The 23,227-nt window shown below is 45.1% G+C and overlaps 1 protein-coding gene across 1 annotated transcript in view; it reads left to right on the top strand.

The window, feature by feature from the left end:
* Positions 1-23,227, top strand: part of SMARCAD1 (SWI/SNF-related, matrix-associated actin-dependent regulator of chromatin, subfamily a, containing DEAD/H box 1) — a 3,333,959-nt gene that overhangs the window by 399,038 nt on the left and 2,911,694 nt on the right. Inside the window, exon 5 of the mRNA XM_044061375.1 lies at positions 15,442-15,536. Coding sequence (XP_043917310.1) covers positions 15,442-15,536 — 95 coding nt within the window. The remainder of the gene's footprint in view (positions 1-15,441; positions 15,537-23,227) is intronic.

Below are 23,227 nucleotides of genomic sequence, written 5' to 3'. Positions count from 1 at the left end.
ACAGCTCAGGAGGTCCTAAAGAAATTTGAAGAAAAGGCAAAATCCGTACAAACAGTCAAAGATTTTCTCCAAGTACAACCACCAAGATTCAGCAGGAATTGGCCTTCCAAGAATTGATCCTTTCCAGACACAGAGAAGTTTGAGAGGCAAGAACAGGCGTGCCAGGGGTAGAGGGCAAGCTTGAGGCTCCTACAGAGGACGTCAATGGCAGCCTCCCAACCAGAGAGGTAATGCAGCACCTTCAACTGCTGCACAAGGACAGGCTCAATGACTTTACTTTGACACCGCCAACCAGGGCTCAATTGGAAGCACCTTTGGGCGGAAAGCTTTCTTTATTCTCAGCAAATTGGCACAATATTACAAGGGACAAATGGACACTTCAAATAATAGACAAAGGATACAGGTTTCATTTCCACACATTACCAAACAGAAAGGGCATGCCAGACCTGCCACCGAATCAAAGGGCAGAGGCTTTGAAACAAATTTCCAGCTTAATGCAAATGAAAGCTATAGAAAAGGTTCCTCTCTCAGAACAAGGCCAAGGATTTTATTCCAGACTATTCCTTGTTCCAAGAAAAGAAAAACAATGGAGGCCTATTCTCGACTTGTCCGCACTGTGAATACGTCTCTCATTGTGTCAGAGTTCAAAATGCTGACTCTACAGCAGCTCCTTCCCATGCTGGGCAAGGGGTCTTGGCTGGTAACTAGACCTCAAGGAGGCATACCTGCATGTCCCTATCAGACAAAGTTGCAGAAGACACCTCAGATTTATTGCAGGATCAGAGCATTATCAATTCTCAGCATTGCCCTTTGGCTTTTCTACTGCGCCCAGAGTATTCACGAAATGCCTGGCATCAGTAATTGCACACTGCAGACTTCAGGGGATTCAAATATACCCATATCTGGATGACTGCCTTATACAAGCGGACAGCCAACAAACTTTGGTAAAACACTTAAATTATGCCATCCACCTACTTCAGGCCTTGGGATATACAGTCAACTTTCACAAATCAAGACTTGTTCCATCCCAAAGAATAACCTTTCTGGGTGCAGATCTAGATACAACCACCCAAATGGCCTTCCTCACAGAAGAAAAGCAAAATCAACTACCAGATTACTTCAAAAATCTGACAAGACAAACCCAGCTGACTGCAAGGAAAATCCTGTAGGCCCTGGGTTACATGGCTTCTTGCATCCTTCTGATTCCGCAAGCAAGACTACATATGAGGAAACTACAGTGGTACCTAAGGAGTTTATGGACTCAGCACAGTCACAGCCTGGAAACTTTGATACCACTCATTCCATGCCTTCAAAAGGAATTTCTGTGGTGGGCTCAAGCAAGCCAGTCAAACAGGGGTCTGCCTTTCAGCAAACCAATAGCCAGCCAAACCATTACAACAAACGCTTCAAACCATGGATGGGGAGCGCACATGGAGGGCAGATGCATTCAAGGTCTATGGTAACAAAAAGAGCTACGCATGCACATAAACCAAAAGGAAATGCTGGCAGTGATACATGCTGTCGAAGCCTTCAGACCTTTTCTGCATCACGGCCATCTGCTAATAAGGACAGACAACACCACGGTTGTGTGGTACATAAACAAGCAAGGAGGCACCCATTCCTATCCTCTTTGCAGGCTGGCTATGAATCTATGGGAACTTTCCTTGAAACTCAATATACAGCTGCAATCCCAGTTTGTGTCAGGGAAAGACAATATACTGGGGGACAGCTTAAGCAGAAATATCATGGATGCACACAAATGGATGCTGCATCCAGACATCTTTCTACAGATAACACAATCATGGGGGAGGCCGGACTTAGATCTTTTTGTCTCCCCCCACAATCATCAACTGAAGAAATTCTGCTCAAGGACATACCACCCACAAGCATGGAAAGTGGACACCCTCTCTTTCAGCTGGAGAACAGTGTATGCATTTCCGCCTCTCCCATTAATGACCAAGGTTTTACTGAAGATCAGGACAGAGCAGCCAGAAGTGATTCTGATAGCTCCGGACTGGCCAAGACAACACTGGTGTACCCACCGTTAAAGAGCCTGTTACGCACGAAACCATGGCCTCTTCCTCTATGGCCACTTCTACTGACACAGCACAATTACAAAACTCTGCATTCCAACCTGAAAATCTTGCAACTAACAGCCTGGAAAATACCTTGACTCCTCCTCAAGACAAGCTATCCCAGAGAGTTAAAGATATTATTATGGAAGCTCGCCGGCCTTCCACAAGAAAGGCATATTCAGCAAAATGGAAAAGATTTCACATTTGGAACATCACAAAGGGCCTAGATGCGACAGTGATGAACATGGCACATATCCTGGAATACTGCCGACCGAAGGGCTGCCTGAGGCAGGACAACCCATATGTGATGACTGCAGATGCATACGTATCGGACATCTACATTTATGGTAGGTACAAAACTGTACTTTCCACCTAGTGCCTACCACCCTGTGCGTAGCTTTGGGATTCTACCCATCTGTGATTACTGCAGCTGTATGCACGATGAACATAGTGCAGTTTTGTACCTACCATAAATGTAGATGTTCGAGTGCTTATACAGCTGCAGTACAGGTTTCCCTCCCTCCTTCCCCTCTTGGTAAAGGACTAGTGGCTAACACCTCCTCTTGCAACCTAAACTACTGTTTTTTGATTACATTGCATTGCTTGAATATATATATATATATATATATATATATATATATATATATATATATATATAATTTATGTATTGCCTTCCTTCTGGGGGCACCTGACATCTGGGGCAAGAAAGACTGAAGAATATGGCGTCAGCTGTGTCTTATATACCCCTGTCGCACTGTTATCAGGAAAGAAAGCGACGATAACCGACACCGGACCAAGACTTTGGAATTCGGCCGACCGAGGACCCGCCTGACGGCAGAGAACCCATCTGTGATTACTGCAGCTGTATAAGCACTCGAGCATCTACATTTATGGTAGGTACAAAACTGTACTTTCAGCATAATGTTTTGTTTGGGTCTAAGGCTGAAGAGGTGATAAAGAAAATGGAGGATAAAGGAAAATCCATGCAAACGGTTAAGAATTTCTTACAAGTTCAGCCCCCAAGATATAGCAGAAATTGGCCAACTAAAAATTGGTCCTTTCCCAGCTTGGACAGGCCTCAGAGGGGTAGATATATGCACTAAAGAGGGAGGGCCCAAGCACAGACCTCTTACAGACCTAGACAGTGGAGTGCTTCCACCCCCAGGGGTGGAGAGGACAGACCTCAATCTTATAGAAAACAGGCGGAATGACTTCCCCTGCATGGCTCCAGGAACTTCTCTCCTGGAAGCCCCTCTAGGAGGAAAACTCTCTCTTTTTCAACAAAATTAGACTTACATAACCCAAGACAAGTGGGTTCTGGATGTAGTTTCTAGAGGTTACAAATTCCACTTTCATACCTTGCCAAGACCAAACGGATGGCCAGACCTACCAAAACGCCAATTGTCAGAGGCATTAAACCAGGTGGGATCCCTCAGGGCTATGAGGGCCATAGAACTGGTTCTACAATCAGAGACGGGCCAAGGTTTTTACTCAAGACTCTTTCTAGTTCCCAGAAAGCAAAATTCATGGAGACCCATCCTGGATCTGTCAGTCTAACACTTTCTTGGACATACCAAAGTTCAAGATGCTTACTCTGCAGCAGCTCCTGCCAATGTTGAGCAAAAATGCATGGATGGTGACATTGGATTTAAAGGAGGCTTACCTACACATCCCAGTCAGACAGGAGTGCAGAAAATACCTCAGGTTCAAGGCCGGATCGAAACATTACCAATTCTCTGCGTTGCCCTTTGGCTTGTCTACTGCGCCCAGGGTTTTCACCAAGTGCCTGGCACCAGTAGTAGCTTATTGCAGACTCAAGGGAATTCAAATTTACCCTTATCTGGACGACTGCCTTATCCAAGCAGACAGCAAGGATGTCTTACTCCAGCATCTGGAATTTGTTCAAAATCTTCTCAAGTACCTGGGATTCACTGTGAACATAAAAAGTCAAATTTGACACCCACACAACACAACTTTTCTGGGTGCTCTCCTAAACACAACAAACCAGATCGCATTCCTGACATCCGAAAAACAACTGCAGCTGGCTTCAACTTTCAAAACCTTGGCGTCAATAACTCAGCTTACTGCAAGGAAATTCCTGCAGGCTTTGGGTTACATGGCCTCCTGCATCCTTCTCATACCAAATGCAAGTCTACATATGAGAAAAATACAATGGTACCTAAAAAGTGAATGGTCCCAGCATTGCCACAGTCTAGACACACAGATTGCTGTCTTGCCTTGTCTACAAAAGGAATTCCATTGGTGGACCATGGCATGTCTTCACAACAAATGGAAAGCCTTCAGTCTGCCTCCAGCCAGCCAAGTGTTAACCACGGACGCCTCGGGTTACGCATGGGGAGCCCACTTGCAGGGAAAAGGTCTGCAAGGTTTTTGGACAGAGGATCAGAAGCACCTGCATATCAATTTAAGAGATGTTAGCTGTACAGAATGCCCTCTTGGCTTTCAGGGATCTTCTACAACCAGGACAGCTACTGATGCGGACAGACAACACCACAGTTATGTGGTACATAAACAAGCAACGGGGTTCACACTCCTACCCCCTTTGCAGACTAGCCATGACTCTTTGGAACACGGCTCTAGCTTGCAAAGTGGATCTACAAGCTCAGTTTCTGCCAGGGAAACAAAATATTCTGGCAGACAGCCTGAGCAGGAACCTGTCAGACCCACACGGGTGGATGCTAGACACCCGAATATTCAAGATGATTACAGAAGCCTGGGGCTGCCCGGATATAGATCTATTTGCAGCCCCCCTCAACCACCAGTTAGATTTTTTGCACAAGGACATTTCACAACTAGCATGGAAAGTGGATGCACTATCATTCAGTTGGAGAAACCTCTCTGGGTATGCCTTTCCGCCACTATCTCTTCTTCCACGGGTGTTATTAAAGATCAAGCAGGACAAGCCCAAGATGATGATTTTACTGGCCCCACATTGGCCTCGTCAATTTTGGTACTCAACACTGATGAATCTATCCCAGGAGCCACCTTGGATTTTACCTCAGATTCCAAATCTTTTGTCCCAACACCAGGGCCAGGTTCTGCACTCTCATGTCAAAACTCTCAGCCTGGCAGCCTGGCGAATTCAGGGTCTATGATTAATCCTTTTCTTCCCAAACAGGTCATGGATGTCATCTTAGAAGCCAGACGGCCTAGCACTAGAAAATCTTATGCAGGTAAATGGAAGAGATTTTGCACCTGGATGCATGCTCAGGATTCGGATCCCCTCATTCCTAACATTCCACTGATTTTACTTTACCTGACAGACATGCTACATAAGGGTTTACCCTTCTCCTCCATAAAAATACATGTCTCAGCTATCTCTGCATATTACAATACAGATCCTCCAATCTTTTCCCATCCACTTCTGAAACAATATCTCAGAGGAGCAAAGAATTTAAGGTCCCCTAGGACACCACCCATACCTGCCTGGGACCTCAACTATGTTCTGGAAAAACTCACTCTGCCTCCTTTTGAGCCTGCTGCCACATCTGATCTTAAGTATTTATCATGGAAGACAGCTGTCCTGCTGGCTTTGATTTCAGCCAGGAGAGTCTCGGAGTTACAAGCACCCATGGCTGTGGAACCTTATATTATTTTTCACCAAGATAGGGTGTCTTTAAGGACTAATCCCACTTTCATGCCTAAAGTGGTTTCCAAAGTGGCTTTAAATCAAACTATTCACCTGCCAATTTTTTTCACTAATCCACAAAATAAGAGGGAAAGGATCTTGCATTCCTTGGATGTACACAGACAACTTTGTTTTTACCTGGACAGAACCAGGGATATCAGGAAAACAGAGCAACTGTTTGTTTCTTATGCAACAAATTCCCAAGGCAAAGCTATTTCAAAACATACCATTTCTAAATGGATTGCTCATGGAATCAGATTTTGTTACTCTCATCATGGAAAGCAAATCCCAGGAAAAATTTGGACTCTCTCTACCAGAGCTGCTGCTACTTCAGCTGCCTTCCTCAGGGGAGTTCCTACCAAAGATATTTTGGAAGCTGCAACTTGGAGTTCAGTGCATACTCTCTCTAAGCACTACAATCTCCCTCTTTACTCTACGTCTAGGGCAGGCTTTGCTTCTGCAGTCTTGCAGGGCCTTCTAGCCGCTCCTTCTACTCTATAACCACCACCGTTTATCTCAGCTTTGGGATTCAACCCTACAGTGATGACTGCAACAGTGAAACACGATGAACATAGTACAGTTGTGTACACTTACCATAAATGTAGATGTTCGAGTGTCTTCACTGTTGCAGTCTGCTACCTCCTCCTGACCCCTCTTATATTTTCATTAGTGTGGTTTCCTACTTCACCATTCTTCTGAGGTGTATTTGCTTCAGGGTATGGGGTTTGTCGTATGTTACTTTTATTGTTTTACTATTAGTCTTCATTTTTGGGCACCTGACATCTGGGGCAAGAAAAACTGGCGAACATGGCGTTGGCTGGCAGCTTTGTACTCCTAGCGCTTTGACGTTAAGGAGCATGACTGAACAGCCGACGCCGGACCCATACTTTGGGATTCTGGCCGACCGAGGACTGCCTGCCGGCAGGAAGAACCCTACAGTGATGACTGCAACAGTGAAGACACTCTAACATCTACATTTATGGTAAGTGTACACAACTGTACTTTGTTAGTGCTATAAAGCAAGGCAGCTGACGTCATTACATCAGTCTTTCTTGCCATGGACCCCGTTGCAGAAGCAGTTCGCACAAGTGCCATTCAGTCGCTACCAGAAGTTGAATTTCAGCAGAAAACGTCTAAAGCCAAGTACCCCATTGGGGATCCTTTTTCTTGCTCTAACCGATGTCTGAAAAAGTTAATTGTCTTGCCTGTGGAAGTCAGATCCCACACTGAGACTTTCATTCTTACTGCATCACTTATTTAGGCCCAGACCACGACGTCCCTAGTTGCCGGTTCTGTGCCCTCTTTAATGCGAGAACCATTCGGCACAGAGCTCTTTTTGTAGACTGTTATTTTCGTGTTCCATCTTTGAATTCCAATATGGCATCCATCAGCCAACAATCTGTCGACATTCCGAAAAAAACGTAGAGATAAAGATAAGAGACAGACCACACAAGGCTATGCCATCCGACAATGCTACCGCTAAGCAAATAGTCACTTCTCCTGAATTCAGTAAGGTGCTTTCGCAGCCCCTGATGCCTGACTCGCTTTCTAAGTAGGCCTCTACCGAAACCCTTTTGGAGTCCGGTATGCCGCAGAAATCCACTTTGTCTTCCGAGTCTTTGGCTGTCTCTGCCTCGGTTGGTTCCGGAGCCGCGACGCAGTCACCAGTTTCCAAGGAGGCTTTTCACACTACCGATTCTAGACAAAAAAACGACGTCTTTACATCCAGCTACTGTTTCTCAGAGACTGACGGATTTTCTCAGGCCTAGAAACCAGGCCACTTCTAGGAAATCTGCTTCTAGCTACCATCTTGCTACTGCTCCCCCTCCCCAAGCTCAGATGCTTAAAATGACAGAGGATCTCATCTACCTTCTCCGAGGTACTCAGGCCCCCACTCCCAAAAGGAAAAGGCATCCTTCTCCAGAAACTGACAGACCAAGAGTCTGAGGAATCTGATTATTCTGCTTTTGCAGAGGAACAACATCCCTTAACTGTTTGAGGATTCAGATGCAGAGGAATCCATCCCTTCTGCCTCCCCTCCAGAGGACCTCTCCTTTGGGGAAACCCTTCACTCCCTCTGGGAACATTTTCAGTGGGAATCTCAAGACTTCCCACAGTCAAAGAAATGACTTAGAGTGTTTCTGGACCTGCCCCAGCACAGACCCTTGGCCATCCCACCTATTTTGGAAGTGGTGGATGATGTTTTACATGAATCCAGCTTAGCCCCTGATGCCCTGCCTCCTGCTGCAACTAAACCTGACCGGTACTAATGAGTATCGGATTCTCACAAATACCTGTATAGGAATCCTGCTGCAGACCCTGAGGTCATTACACAGGGACCCAAAGGAGCTAAGACTAGTTCTACAAAGAATCCTCTCCCTTCTGACAAAGACTCCAGAGCTTTGGACAGATGGGGTAAGAAAGTATACACCTCTGCAACATTAGCTGTCAGAGCACTCGATTGTCAGTTCCATATGTTAAAATATCAACAACAAACAGAAGATTGCCACCTCTCCTGACGATGCCAATACAAAAGAGCTGGCAGAATTACTACACTCTGCTTGTCAACTGGCCAAACACTCATTACACTGTGGATATGATGCCCTAGAAGCCTCTCGCAGGGCAGCAGTCTAAACTTATTGATGCACCCCTAGATAAGGAATGCCTGTTTGGGGAAAAAGCAGAAGAGGTCCTTAAAAAGATGGAAGACAAAGCAAAATCTATACAAACAGTAAAAGATTACGTTTTAGTTCAAGTCCCCAGATTCAGCAGCAACTTGCCCTCTAAGCACTGGGCCTTCCCAGCACCTAGCAGGCATGGATGGCCAAGGTAACCCCTGCAGGGACAGGCCATCCAGGCCCCTATCCCAGTGCCAGCAATGAAGCAAACAATGGACCACTTCTGTCTGTAAGGCAGGGAGTTCTAAGCCAAGCTTCTATGGCAAGCACTCACAATGACCCCCCCCCCCTGCCATCTTTCACTCATCAAAAACTAGGAGGAATGCTCAACCTCTTCAAGGACAATTGGGTCTCTATACCCAAGGACCAATGGGTCTTAAAAATGATTTCTGAGGGATACAGATTCTCCTTCAGTGAGCCCCCTATTCCAAAAGGGTACCCAGACCTCCCCCCAAACCAGTGGGCAGAGGCATTGAAACAGGTTCAAACTCTAATATCCCAGGGGCCAGTAGAACCTGTCCCTCCAGATCAAACATTAAAAGGTTTTTACTCCAGACTATTCCTTGTTCCCAGAAAGAGGGCACTTGGCGCCCCATCCTGTATCTATCCAAACTGAACATCTCCTTGGTGGTCCCCAGATTCAAAATGATAACCTTGCAGCAGCTCCTGCCTATTCTCACACAAAAGGCCTAGCTTGTGACACTAGACCTAAAAGATGCCTACCTCCACATCCCCATCAGGGAATCCTGCAGAAAACTCTTGTGCTTCAGAGCAGGCTATCAACACTTTTAGTTGTCTGCACTGCCCTTTGGCTTATCTACTGTTCTCAGAGTATTCACCAAATGCTTGGCCCCGGCTGTACCATTCTGCAAGCAGAGAAATATATAGATTTACTCTTAACTGGGTGACTGCCTCATTCAGGCAGATTGCAGAGGAAAGTTGCTCCAGGACCCTCTCTTTGTCACATCACTCCTAACTGCCCTAGGGTTCACCATCAGTGAGAAAAAATCAAAGAAAAACCCCACCAGAAAAAATGTTTTCCTGGGAGCTCTGCTAGACACAGCAACCCAAATGGCCTTCCTATGCCCAGAAAAGCAGAGCTTCCTGCCTCTCTTTCACCCAGCTGGTTTCCAGAAGTCACCTCACTGTGAGGAAGTTCCTGCAAGCTCTGGGATACATGGCATCTTGCATCCTTCTCATCCCTCTTGTCAGACTTCACATGAGAGAACTTCAGTGGTACTTAAAAAAACCTTTGGTGTCAGCGCTCTGAGTCCCTAGAGACCACTCTCCCTCTGATCCCTTGTATAAGGACCGAATTTCTCTGGTGGGCAGAGGCCTGTGACATGAACAAGGGTCTTCCCTTCATCCTCCGCCCTCCCGGCCAGACTATCACCACCGACGCCTCAGATATTGCTTGAGGTGCTCAACTACCAGGCAGGTGTACCCAAGGCCTTTGGAATGCCCAGCAACTTCACTTGCACATCAACTAGAAAGAAATGATGGCAGTGCAAAAGGCTCCGACTTCCTTCCAACCCCATCGCAGGCCAGGGGTCCTACTTATAAAAATAGACAACACCACAGTAATGTGGTAAATCAACAAGCAGGGGGGGCACCCAATCTTATCCCCTGTGCAGGTTAGCCATGAGTCTCTGGGTTATAGCCACCTCCATGGGGCTACACCTAATTACCCAATACTTACTAGGGGTCAACAACACACTGGCGGGCCACCCAAGCAGAAACTTACTGGACCCCCACGAATGGCAGCTCCAAAGAGAAATCTTTTTTCAAATCAGCCAGGAGTGGGGGACCCCAGAAGTGGACCTCTTTGCCTTGCACCTCAACCATCAGCTGCACAAGCTCTGTACCAGCAAATATCATCTCCTATCATGGAAGGTGGATGTCTTGACCTTCCCCTGGAGCTCCCTGCTTGTGTACACATACTCTCCTCTGCCCCTTATTCCCAAGGTTCTGATCAAAATAAGAGAGGAGAGACCAAAAGCCATCCTCATTGCTCCAGATTGGCCCAGACAGCATAGGTACCCCTTATTACGCAGTTTGACCTTACACCCCCCCCCCAAGCTGCTTTCCCTGATATCAGATCTCTTGACCCAGGAGAGGGGGAAGATGCTACACCCAGATCTACAGACTCTCAAACTTTCAGCATGGCTTATACACTTAAAACTAACGAGAAGGCCCTGTTAAGCAAACAGGTTCTGGACATCATCACAGTACCTCCCAACCTTCCATCCCTCTCATCCTGGATTACCTAGCAGAGTTGCTCAATAGTGGCCTCTCTTTCTGCTCTGTTAAAATCCATGACTCGGCCATCTCTGCCCATTATGATTCAGACCCACCCCTCTTCTTTCATCCTTTGATTAAGCAAGTCCTCAGAGAGGATTCTAATATCATTCCTCTGACTCCACGCTGGGACCTTAATTATGTGTTAGAGAAACTAACCTTACCTCCTTTCGAACCTGCCACTTCTTCAGAATTGAAATACCTCTCTTGGAAGACTGCCTTCCTAATAGCTATCACCTCAGCCAAAAGGGTGTCGACACTTCAAGATCTCATGGCTGTCGAGCCCTTCATAATTTTCCATGCAGGCAGTCTCCCTGAGGACTAACCCCTCCTTTATGCCCAAGGTGTTATCTGATGTGGCCCTCAACCAGGCCATACACTTACCCTTGGTTGGTGTGAGCTTTAGTAACAGACAGGGGAGAGAGAGAGGACTTGGAAAAGATTTCTTACAGCTCCCTTTTAGAAAGACTTTAAACCTTGTGACACAGCATTTTAATTGGAGTTCCGTGGAAGTTTTTCCAAGGAAAAATGTACCTTGGTGTTGTCTATATATAGTAAATCAAAGTGTTTGACAGTCCCTCTTCTCCTGTTTTTCAGTTCTACAGGGATGCCTTTTAGTTAACAGTGTTGATGGTGGTTTACATTTACCTTCTTCTGAATAACCAGATAGTTTCTGTAGGTTTCATGAAGCTTACAGAAACCTGTATCCTATGTTGGGGACCTAGAAGTGATGGCTTAAAAAGCTTCTTGGGGGCATCTAGGGTAGCTTCTGCACTCTGCGTACTTCTCGGGGATCAAGATCTTGCCACCAAGGTGGAAGAAGTGCAATCTTTCTTCCACAGTGGTCTAAGTATAGCAGCAGCCAGAAGTATGTGGGTGACATTAAACCAAGGGCAGGGGGTTGGAGGGGTGAAATGTAGGCTTGAAAGAAAAGGTGTGCATACTGAGCCAAACTGCTTTTAAAGTTGGTAAGCAAGCCATTAAGTGTGGCTGTCATACAGTGATGCTTGCAGTAGAGCAACAGCAACTGGTACGGTGAGAAGAAAGCATAATTGGCTAAGGGTATACTTATGCTGGAGATGTGGCAAAGAGATGATTCATGGACAAGGCTTCTGCTGTTTGACCCACCTTTACAAGAGGTTTTCAAGAAGCTGAAAGAGAAAGAACTATAAAGATTGTGAAGTAGTTATTCAGTCTTGCTTATTGTAAGGTATGGTAGAAATTATCTAGCTGAAAAAAAATGACCATTTATAGGAAGTCAGCCAGGTTTAAGCTAACAAGAGCTTTGAAAGAAAAAAAATGGAGGCCTTTGGGAGAGGGGAGATAGCAGGGGCAGAGCTAGCCAGGTGTAGAATTATGTGCCAGGGGAGAGTTCAGTGGTTAGGAAGTAATTGGACAGTTGACTTTGCTTTAAACCCTTCCCTTCACCTTTCCCACTTCCTTGTTTTGGACAGGAGCAGGCTGCCTCATTTCATTTAGAACTGGTTCAGCATGTTTTATGTATACAGGCAAAGTCATGGCAGCAAATTACAAACTGGCACTCATGGCACATCATTCTGTCTTGAAAATGCCTCTAATTCCTCAGGGTATGACTCGTGTACCACTTTTTGGTTTAAAGTAGCTTCTCTGTTGTAGCGTAGTGGAGAGAGTCCCTCTGAAGGAGCAACAAAAAGGATTTTATGTCAGTCTCTTCCTGATTACTAGGAAGGATGCCAGTTTAAGACCCATTCTTTATCTACCAAAATTTTAGTGCTCTTTATCTAGAAATTTGCAATAAGTGTATGTCTAATTATCTGGTCTGACATGGAAGTTATTCTGACATCCGTCCTAGGTATAGCTCCTTGTTGGCTGTTATTGGGCCAACATACAGCAAATAAGGAGAAGATGCTTGCACCATCATTCAGATTTTTTTTTGTAATGATGACATTTGGCTGCGGCTGGCTGCCATCTTTCAGGCCCCTGTCAGATGATTTTTCAGACTCTGCAGTTTTTGTTTGACTTGTTTATTGAGCTTACACTGGTTTTGCATTATGCCTAACTTAATTGTTCTTTGGACTATTAATTTAACTATTTAAAACTCACTTTTCCAAAATTTCCAAGATTCATAGTGTCCATAGAAAAGCATTTAAGCAAGTTTGCCTTTGGAAGACAAATTCTGCCAGAATACTTTGCATTGACTTTTTTTTTCTTGGAGAAGAACACTAGGTCTTTTCTTGCAAGAATTGTACAACTTAAAAAGAAGAAGCCTTTGGCTAATGGAGCTTGGATTCTCAGGGCCACCTTACACACTACCAGAAGAAATTTGAGATCACAGTACAGGCCATCTGTTTACCAGGCAAGGCCTCTTCCTTTGGCCAGCAAGGGAAAAAATGCAGGAAGAGTGAAACTATCATGAAATGCTCGGAGAGCTGGTGAGTAAATGTGGTAATAAAATCCCTTTTGGTTCTGCAGACGTCTGCCAGTGTTTGTTCTTGTGAGGATATATAACCCATGGTTCCTCAGACCAGGAGAAGTTGAAAGTTAAGTCCTCACCTGTCTTATTCCCTCTGGAGGTAGGCAGTGGGATTTCTTTCTTTGCTGCTGCTTCTCAGAGAAGATTTATTTGGTGGGCAGAATAAGTCTGCAGGTGCCCATGAGGTTCTATATTTTCATATTTTATGTATATATATATATATATATATATATATATATATATATATATATATATATATATATATATATACACACACACACACATATATATATATATATATATATATATATATATATATATATATGTGTGTGTGTGTGTACATATATATGTATATGTATCCTCTTAACTGCACTGGTGAATTAAAGGCATAAAGCCCTCAGTGTGGCCCAGATGACCCGAGTGTAAATAGTGGTTCTGGCATTTGACAGCACAGGCATGGTGGCTGGGTGTGCCTATCCTGACAGGGAAGGGGTGTTGTTTCCTGCTTGGCTCATGCCACTGCTCTCATAATGTTTCATCTAAAGAGTAGAGAGTTATCGACATAATGCATTGGTGCAGGAAATATGTTGGTATGAATGTCCAAGCTGATTGTAGCACTTGTCAATGTGTATGGGAAAGAACATGAAGAAAATGCATATGCTGACCTAGGGATGTAGGTGGCCCATGCAGTGATGCAAGTGATTGTCACCACCAGGGGAGGGGTTAGACACTGAATAGAAACTCTGCCATTGCTGGGATATTGGCGAGAGAGAGCAAAAAGCACCCTCATAGCTGTCTTTGACTGCCTTCCATGAGTAAACTGTCTGAATAAGGGAAGGCTTGATTGTCAGCTGGCATGGTAGAATAATCCATACAAAGAAAAAAATGCCAGATATTTATCTTTCTCCATGATGTTATATTGTGATAAAAGTGCAAGAACAAATAGTCTTAGTAACGTATTTCATCTTGTTGCATGCTACACTCTCATTCCCTCCTGACCAAGCCATAACAGCAGAAATTTCACAAGGAATACTTAACTGCCGTTTGGTTTCATCTGTCGATTACTGTGTCTGGCAATCACCTCCATTGTGCAATTGCCAAATGTGGAATAATTAATGGCCACAGTAATGTATTTCAGTGTGCTGGTACAGACACCCCCTCCCCCTGTGATCTACGTAGTATAAAATGACCAAATTGTAGTGTGTACTATTTCCCCATTGCTCACAGAGTATAGTTTTCCCTGCAGATATAGGATAAAGATGTTTCAAAAGTGTACCAAAAAGATAAAACTGTCCTTGAAGATCAGAATGTTTTCTCCTCTCCAACAGTCTCTTGACAGATGAATAAAAATTGCCAGTGAAGTATTTATCGCAAGTGTTTAGGTAGCGTTGTCACCTCACAGCAAGAGGTTCTCCCATTCGATTTTCGCTGGGCTTGGGAGTGCCTTCATTGTGGAGTCTGCATGTCCTCCCGCGGTTGGGTAGTGTTCAAAAGACATGAATGCGTAAATGGGCGTGCCTTCGTTGATGGTTGGGCATCGAGCTGGCACCTCGAAAAATCTGCCAATCATTAGCGGACCGGAGTTCCGCTGTGGCGACCCCTTACCGGGAAAAGCTGAAAGACAAACAACAACAGTTGGCAAAACACGAGTTGTCTAACCTTGTTCTTTCGATATGTTGGAGTGGTGCAGGTGAGAAGTCATACAGTGAATAGCAATGAGCTTTAATTTCTGGGTTCAGTTTCCCATTCATTTTAATGGGAAGATGCAGGATGATTATCTAGCTAATACAGTAAGTTACTGTAATAGCTAAATAATTTCTTTACTGATGCCATGGAGATGGGAGAACATGCATTTTAAAATTGATATTTGTACTGATATATTAAAATAACTCTGAATATTTTTTAAAGTATTGATTAGGTTATTTTCCTGTGGTGCAGAGAACTTGCCACACGTGATTAAAGTGAGTATTGTATTCCTAATGTTTCATGCTTGCATTCTGTTAATTGCTGCTATGAGGAGTAGTGACTGTTTAAGTTGCTGCATTGGTCTGTAAATTTATCGAGAAGTTTCAGACTTCGTCATATGTTAATGAATGTTGCATCACTAACTGGTTGGATGTAGACAGATCCTAGCATTGCACCTTCATTTGAGCATGCCATTTTGAAAGGGTGTCTTACAGCAACTGATTACCAAGATTTGAAGTGAGCTTCACCTTGGGAGTAAAGTAGTAGAAGAAAAAGCAAAAATTGGTACAAATGTTCTTATTCTATTAATTTTATTTTTCTTAGCTGAGACTCGGAAAAGGAAACTGGAAGACTCTCCTGGAAGCAGTTCTCAAGATAGTGATGTCACACACTTCAGCAAAAAGAAACCACCTAATGATGTAAGTAAGTAATATCAATGGAAAAGGTAACCATTTTTAGGTAGGTTAAATGTTTTCATAAAAAAAAAAGACTCCACTTTTCTGAAAAGTATGCTGTCCTGTTTTAATTCTTGCAGCAGTGCAGTTTCTGGTATGATTGTACACAGCTTCAAGTTCATTTGGAAATTGGTTAAATAGCTTTAATGTTCTTTATTGAATCAGAGATCAGGTAAGGAACAAATTGCTTAGTGTTCATTATTCATTTTCTTGTTAGTGTTTTGAAGATGTAAACTTTGTCATTTCTTTCAGTATTTAATATTGACTTGTTTAATGGACAGACATGTGATTTTATATTTGCAGAGGTATTTAGACTACAGTTATAAAAGTGCATCTGAATGTTGTGTTGCATTCTGATTAGTAGCAGCAGCCTAAATCTAAAATCTCAAGGTTGTGTAAATAGCTGATTCCTCATTGAACATGTATAGATCAGATGTCCTTCAAGGATGCATCTGCAGTCCTTACAAATAGGTTGTCCTGTCGTCAGGCAGCCCTTCGGTCGGCCGGATTCCAAAGTCTGGGTCTGGCCTCGGCTGGTGTCGCACTTCACCCGACGTCATAGCTGCAGTTCTTCGAGTATAAAGGCATCAGCCGACGCCATTTTCCCCAGTCTTTCTTGCCACGTGGCGCCCGAAGCAGAAGCTGTTCGCAAGTGCCGGTCGGTCAGAACCAGAGATTACTACTAACGAAGACTTCTAAAAAGCTAAGTACCCCGTTGGGGACTCTTTCTTGCCTCAGCCGATGTCAGAAAAAGTGAATAACTGTTTAACTTGTGGGAAACAAATACCTCATAAAGATTTCCACTCTTACTGCTTACCTTGCTTAGGCCCAGACCACGACGTAGCAGCTTGTCTAGCCTGTGCTTCTTTCAACCGACGGACGCTTAGACGTCGGTCGGAATTTGCTGAAGAGTTTTTCGGCTCCGCTTTTGCTTACATTATGCCGTCGGATACTCCGACTACGCAAATTTCTAAAAAGTGCAAGGCAAAGGACCGACACTCGCGGTCCGCGGTTTCGGCCGAAACCGCGGTTAAGCCAACCGCGAGTGTCTCGGTTTCGGCTGAAACCGAGTCCACGGTTCTTCCTTCGGCCGAAAGCTTGCCTCTTACCGAGGCCTCATCCAGCTTGGCTGAATCTGCTACTGAAATCCCACCTGCTCTTGCAGGTTCACAGGATTTATCTGATACTATCCCTTTGGATATTTCTACCCCTGCACGTGGAGCTGCTAGGCCACCTGCATCCATGTCGATTAAGGCCTTTGCCAGGGCTAAAGCAGCAAAAACTACCAAAACTGTGCCTGCTAAGACCCCCCCTCAAAGGCCTAGCTCTAGTTCACAAATGCTTAGTCTAGCAGCGGATCTCTTTTCTTTGATCCGGGGATCCCAACCACATCTGGACAGGGCCTCTCACCCACCTCCAGAGAAGAGGACTAGAGTAGAGCCCCCTGAGCCAGTTTCTTCAGATGGCACCTCTGATGAATCAGATAATTCAAACCCTCCAGAGGGCCCTTTTTCTCCTTATGAGGACTCTGATGCAGAAGAGTCCATTCCTTCTGCCTCTCCGCCTGAGGAATTTTCTTTTGGGGAAACCTTGCATGCTATGAGGGAACAATTTCAATGGCAGGGCCAGGATTTTTCAGACTCTAGGAAAAGGCTTAGAACCTTTTTGCATTTGCCACAGCATAGGCCTTTAGCCATTCCTCCAGTACTTACTGTTGTGGATGATGCATTTAATGATGCTTGTACTGCTCCTGATTCTCTTCCTCCGGCCCCTGCTAAGCCCGATAGGTACTACAGGGTTCGGACACACATTCTCATTTGTATAAGGCCCCTTTTGCAGATCCGAAACTATCTCCCAGGGACCCAAGGCTGTAGCAGCTACCTCTGCCAAAACCCCCTCCCCTCTGAAAGGGAATCTAGGGCTTTAGAGAGATGGGGTAAAAAGTTTACACTTCTACTACTCTTTCAGCTAGGGCCTTGAACTGTCAATTCCACATGATTCAGTATCAGGAATTTATGTTAGACCAGTTAACTAAAAACTGTCCTCGGATGAACCATTAGACAAAAATCTGTACAGGAAATGGTACATAACATTCAGCAGGTCAGTAATCATTCCTTAAAATGCGGCTATGATGCACTGGAGGCTTCCTTTAGATCAGCCATGACTGGCACAGTGATCAGAAGACATGCATGGTTAAAAGAGCAGTCCTTACCAGACCATGTTAAATCAAAGCTCCTAGATGCTCCCATGGATAAGCTCAATTTGTTTGGCTCCCCTGCACAGCAAGTGCTGAAGAAGGTGGAAGAGAAAGCAAAATCTGTCCAGACAGTCAAGGATTTCTTGCAGGTCCAGCCTCCAAGGTTTAGCAGGAACTGGCCTTCCAAGAATTGGTCCTTTCCAGACACCTCCAGAGCTCCGAGAGGCAGAAATAGGCGCTCAAGAGGCAGGGGTCAATCCAGAGGTGCCTACAGGGGACGTCAATGGCAGGCTAACAACCAGCGAGGTACAGCCACAGATCCAGCCACCACCACTTCCACAGGACAATCACAGTGACTTGGCTCTGGCACCGCCTACCAGGGAACAACTAGAAGCACCCTTAGGTGGGAAGCTAGCCTTATTTTCAGTAAACTAGCATTACATCACAGGAGACAAATGGATTTTACAGACAATAGACCAAGGTTACAGGTTCCACTTCCATACTCTACCAAGGAAGAGAGGAATGCCAAACATACCTCCAAATCAGAAGACAGAAGCTCTACAACAAATAACTCACTAAGGATGAGAGCTGTAGAAAGGGTACCATCTATGGAACAAGGGCAAGGATTTTACTCCAGACTCTTCCTGGTACCAAGAAAAGAAAACCAATGGAGACCTATTCTCGACCTGTCCGCTTTAAACACATACCTCATTGTTCCAAAATTCAAAATGCTGACCCTACAGCAGCTTCTTCCCATGCTGGGCAAGGAGTCTTGGCTGGTAACTCTAGATCTCAAGGAGGCATACCTGCACGTCCCCATACGACCAGATTGCAGAAGATACCTCAGATTTCTTGCAGGATCAGAGCATTATCAATTCTCAGCATTGCCCTTTGGCTTATCTACTGCCCAGAGTATTCACGAAATGCCTGGCATCAGTAATTGCTCATTGCAGGCTTTAGGGAATTCAAATTTACCCTTACCTGGACGACTGCCTGTTACAAGCGGACAACAAAAACAAATTAACAAAAGATTTGGAAAGGGTCATTCATCTACTACAAGCCCTGGGATACACAGTCAATATAAAAAAGTCAAGGCTGATACCATCCCAAAGGATAACCTTCTTGGGTGCAGATCTGGACACATCAAAGCAAATGGCATTCCTGACAGTAGAAAAACAGGAGCAACTTCCTCTCTACTTCATGGCATTAACAAAGCAGAACCAGCTAACAGCAAGAAAAGTCCTGCAAGCCCTCGGTTACATGGCATCCTGCAATATGTTGATTCCACATGCCAGACTACATATGAGAAAGTTACAGTGGTACCTAAGGAATTTATGGTCTCAGCACAAGCACAGCCTAGAAACCCAAATTCCAATAATTCCATGCCTGAAGCAAGAATTCCAATGGTGGGCTCAGGCTTGTCAATCAAACAAGGGACTGCCCTTCCACAGCACTCAACCAAGCCAGACCATCACAACAGACGCCTCAGACCTCGGTTGGGGGGCACACATGCTGGACAAGTGCATACAAGGCTTATGGACTCAAGACCAGCTGCACCTACACATAAATCAAAAGGAAATGCTGGCAGTAAAACTGGCAATTCAGGCATTCAGACCATTTCTTCGACAGGGTCAACTGCTGATAAGGACGGACAACACCACAGTTATGTGGTACATCAACAAACAGGGAGGCACACATTCATACCCTCTATGCCGGATGGCAATGGACCTCTGGAATGTGGCCCTGAGCTTCAACATTCAGTTACAAGCAATTTTTGTGCCAGGAAAAGAAAATATACTAGCAGACATCCTAAGCAGAACTACCATGGATGCCCACGAATGGATGCTGCATCCGGACATCTTCAAAACCATTACAGGGAAATGGGGACTACCAGAAATAGAATTATTTGCATCCCCACTCAATCACCAACTGAAAAAATTCTGCACAAGGACGTACCACCCACTTGCTTGGAAAGTGGACTCCCTATCTTTCAGTTGGAAAAACCTGACAGCATATGCATTCCCACCACTTCCTTTGATGCACAAGGTGCTATTGAAGACAAAGAAGACCGTCCAAGGATCATCCTGATAGCTCCAGACTGGCCAAGGCAACATTGGTACCCATTACTGAGGAGTATGTCTCGGGAACAAATATGGCCTCTGCCCCTAGTTCCCTTGCTGTTAACACAGAACAACTTCAAAACCCTGCATCCAAACCTGAAAACACTGCAGCTGGCTGCCTGGAGCATTGCATAAGACCAAATAACCCAGATTTATCTCAAAGGGTTAAAGACATTATCTTGGAGGCTCGCAGACCCTCAACAAGAAAAAATTATTCAGCAAAATGGAAAAGATATCTCATTTGGAGTACTGCAAAAGGAGAGAATGTGTCACTGGTAAATATGGCTAACATCCTGGAATACTTGGCAGAGCTCTTCCACAACGGCCTGTCCTATTCTTCCATTAAGATTCATGCATCAGCTATTTCAGCAGAATACAACTTGGATCCTCCAGTCTTCTCACATCCTCTGCTCAGACAGTTTCTGAGAGGAATTAAAAATGTAAAACCACCTAGGAAGCCACCATTGCCAGCATGGGACTTGAACTTTGTGCTAGAAAAGTTGACACTCCCTCCTTTCGAGCCAGCAGCAACAGCAGAATTTCAGTACTTATCATGGAAAACTGCTTTCCTGCTTGCAATCACTTCAGCAAGAAGGGTATCTGAGCTACAGGCATTAATGGCAGTACAGCCCTTCCTGATTTTCCATCAAGATAGTGTCCATGAGAACTAATCCTACTTTTATGCCAAAGGTGGTCTCCAGGGTATCCTTAAATCAAGCTATCCACCTACCTACATTCTTCCCCAACCCACAGAACAGGGGAGAAAGACTGTTGCATACCTTGGATGTACATAGACAATTACGCTACTACCTGGACAGGACCAAGAGCAATAGAAAAACTGACCAGCTACTGGTAGCATATGCAACAGGTATGGAAGGAAAAGCAATTTCAAAACAGACAATCTCTAAATGGATAGGAAATTGCATTAGATTTTGTTACTCCTACCATGGGAAGAAAACTCCAGAAAACATCAGGCCTCACTCTACAAGGGCTACAGCCACTACCACAGCTTTTTTACGAGGAGTGGCTACCAAAGACATTTTAGAGGCTGCTACTTGGAGCTCCGTGCATACATTTGCCAAGCATTATAATTTACCTTTATACTCCAGATGGCGAGGAGGTTTTGCCACTGCTGGTTTGCAAGGGATCTTAACTACACCATAATCTTATTTCTCCTCCTCCCCCAGTTTGGCTATGGTATTCTACCCATTTGTAAGGACTGCAGATGCATCCTTGAAGGACATAGTACAGTTTTGTACCTACCATAAATGTCGATGTCCGATAGGCATGCATCTGCAGTCAGGATTACCCACCCTCCTTCCCCTCTGTGGTACTCTTAGGGTATTTGCCCATCTTGTAGCTAGCTGGGGGAATCTATTATGGTGTATTTGTTTGTATATATGTACATACATGCTTATTTTTGTTTGCTCTCTACTATTTGGAACCATTTGCATTTATCCAAATTTAGCCTTCCTAGAGGGCACCTGGCATCTGGGGCAAGAAACACTGAGGAAAATGGCGTTGGCTGATGCCTTTATACCCGAAGAACTTCAGCTATGACGTCGGGTGAAGTGCGACACCAGCCGAGGCCAGACCCAGACTTTGGAATCCGGCCGACCGAAGGGCTGCCTGACGACAGGACAACCCATTTGTAAGGACTGCAGATGCATGCCTATCGGACATCTACATTTATGGTAGGTACAAAACTGTACTTTTTTGCTGTCTAGGAGAGATGTACTTGTATGTTTAGTTGAAATTAATGACTAGAGCATTTAGGGAAAAGGAAGAAAATGGCACTACTAAGTATGTGATCTTGGCTTTCCTCTTGGACCATTCCAGCATATCTTTTTTCCTTGTATTTTTGCACAGATGTCCTTCAAGGATGCATCTGCAGTCCTTACAAATGGGTTGTCCTGTCGTCAGGCAGCCCTTCGGTCGGCCGGATTCCAAAGTCTGGGTCTGGCCTCAGCTGGTGTCGCACTTCACCCGACGTCATAGCTGCAGTTCTTCGGGTATAAAGGCATCAGCCAACGCCATTTTCCTCAGTCTTTCTTGCCGCGTGGCGCCCGCAGCAGAAGCTGTTCGCAAGTGCCGGTCGGTCAGAACCAGAGATTGCTACTACCGAATACTTCTTCTACTACCGAAGACTTCTAAAAAGCTAAGTACCCCGTTGGGGACTCTTTCTTGCCTCAGCCGATGTCAGAAAAAGTGAATAACTGTTTAACTTGTGGGAAACAAATACCTCATAAAGATTTCCACTCGTACTGCTTACCTTGTTTAGGCCCAGACCACGACGTAGCAGCTTGTCTAGCCTGTGCTTCTTTTAACCGACGGACGTTTAGACGTCGGTCTGAATTTGCTGAGGAGTTTTTCGGCTCCGATTTCGCTTACATTATGCCGTCGGATCCTCCGACTACGCAAATATCTAAAAAGCGCAAGGAAAAGGACCGACACTCGCGGGTCCGCCGTTTCGGCCGAATCCGCGGTTAAGCCAACCTCGAGTGTCTCGGTTTCGGCTGAAACCGAGCTCGCGGTTCTTCCTTCAGCCGAAAACTTACCTCCAACCGAGGCCTCATCCAACCTGGTGGAATCTGCTTCTGAAATCCCACCTCCTGCAGGTTCCCAGGAATTATCTGATACTTTACCCTTGGATATTTCAACCCCTGCACGTGGAGCTGCTAGGCCACCTGCAACCATGTCGATAAAGGCCTTTGCCAGGGCTAAAGCAGCTAAATCTACCAAGTCTGTGCCTGCTAAGACCCCCTCTCACAGGCCTAGCTCTACTACACAAATGCTTAGTCTAGCAGAGGATCTCATTTCTTTGATCCGGGGATCCCAACCTCACCCAGACAGGGCCTCTCACCCACCTCCAGAGAAGAGGCCTAGAGCAGAGCCCCCTGAGCCAGTTTCTACAGATGACTCCTCTGATGATTCAGATAATACAAACCCTCCAGAGGACCCTTTCTCCCCTTATGAAGACTCTGATGCTGAAGAGTCCATTCCTTCTGCCTCTCCGCCTGAGGAATTTTCCTTTGGGGAAACCTTGCATGCTATGAGGGAACAATTTCAGTGGCAGGGCCAGGATTTTTCAGACTCCAGAAAAAGGCTTAGAACCTTTCTGCATTTACCACAGCATAGGCCTTTAGCCATTCCCCCAGTCCTCTCTGTTGTGGATGATGCATTTAATGATGCTTGTACTGCTCCTGATTCACTACCTCCGGCCCCTGCTAAGCCCGATAGGTACTACAGGGTCCCGGACACACATCATCACTTGTATAAGGCTCCTTTTGCAGATCCCAAAACTATCTCCCAGGGTCTTAAGGCTGTAGCAGCTACCT

Source organism: Protopterus annectens, chromosome 2.part0 (assembly GCF_019279795.1).
Source record: "Protopterus annectens isolate FY-2018-M chromosome 2.part0, PAN1.0, whole genome shotgun sequence".
NCBI classification, from domain to species: domain Eukaryota; kingdom Metazoa; phylum Chordata; order Ceratodontiformes; family Protopteridae; genus Protopterus; species Protopterus annectens.
Note: the sequence above shows the minus strand (reverse complement) of the source record. Positions and strands in the feature narration are given on the sequence as shown.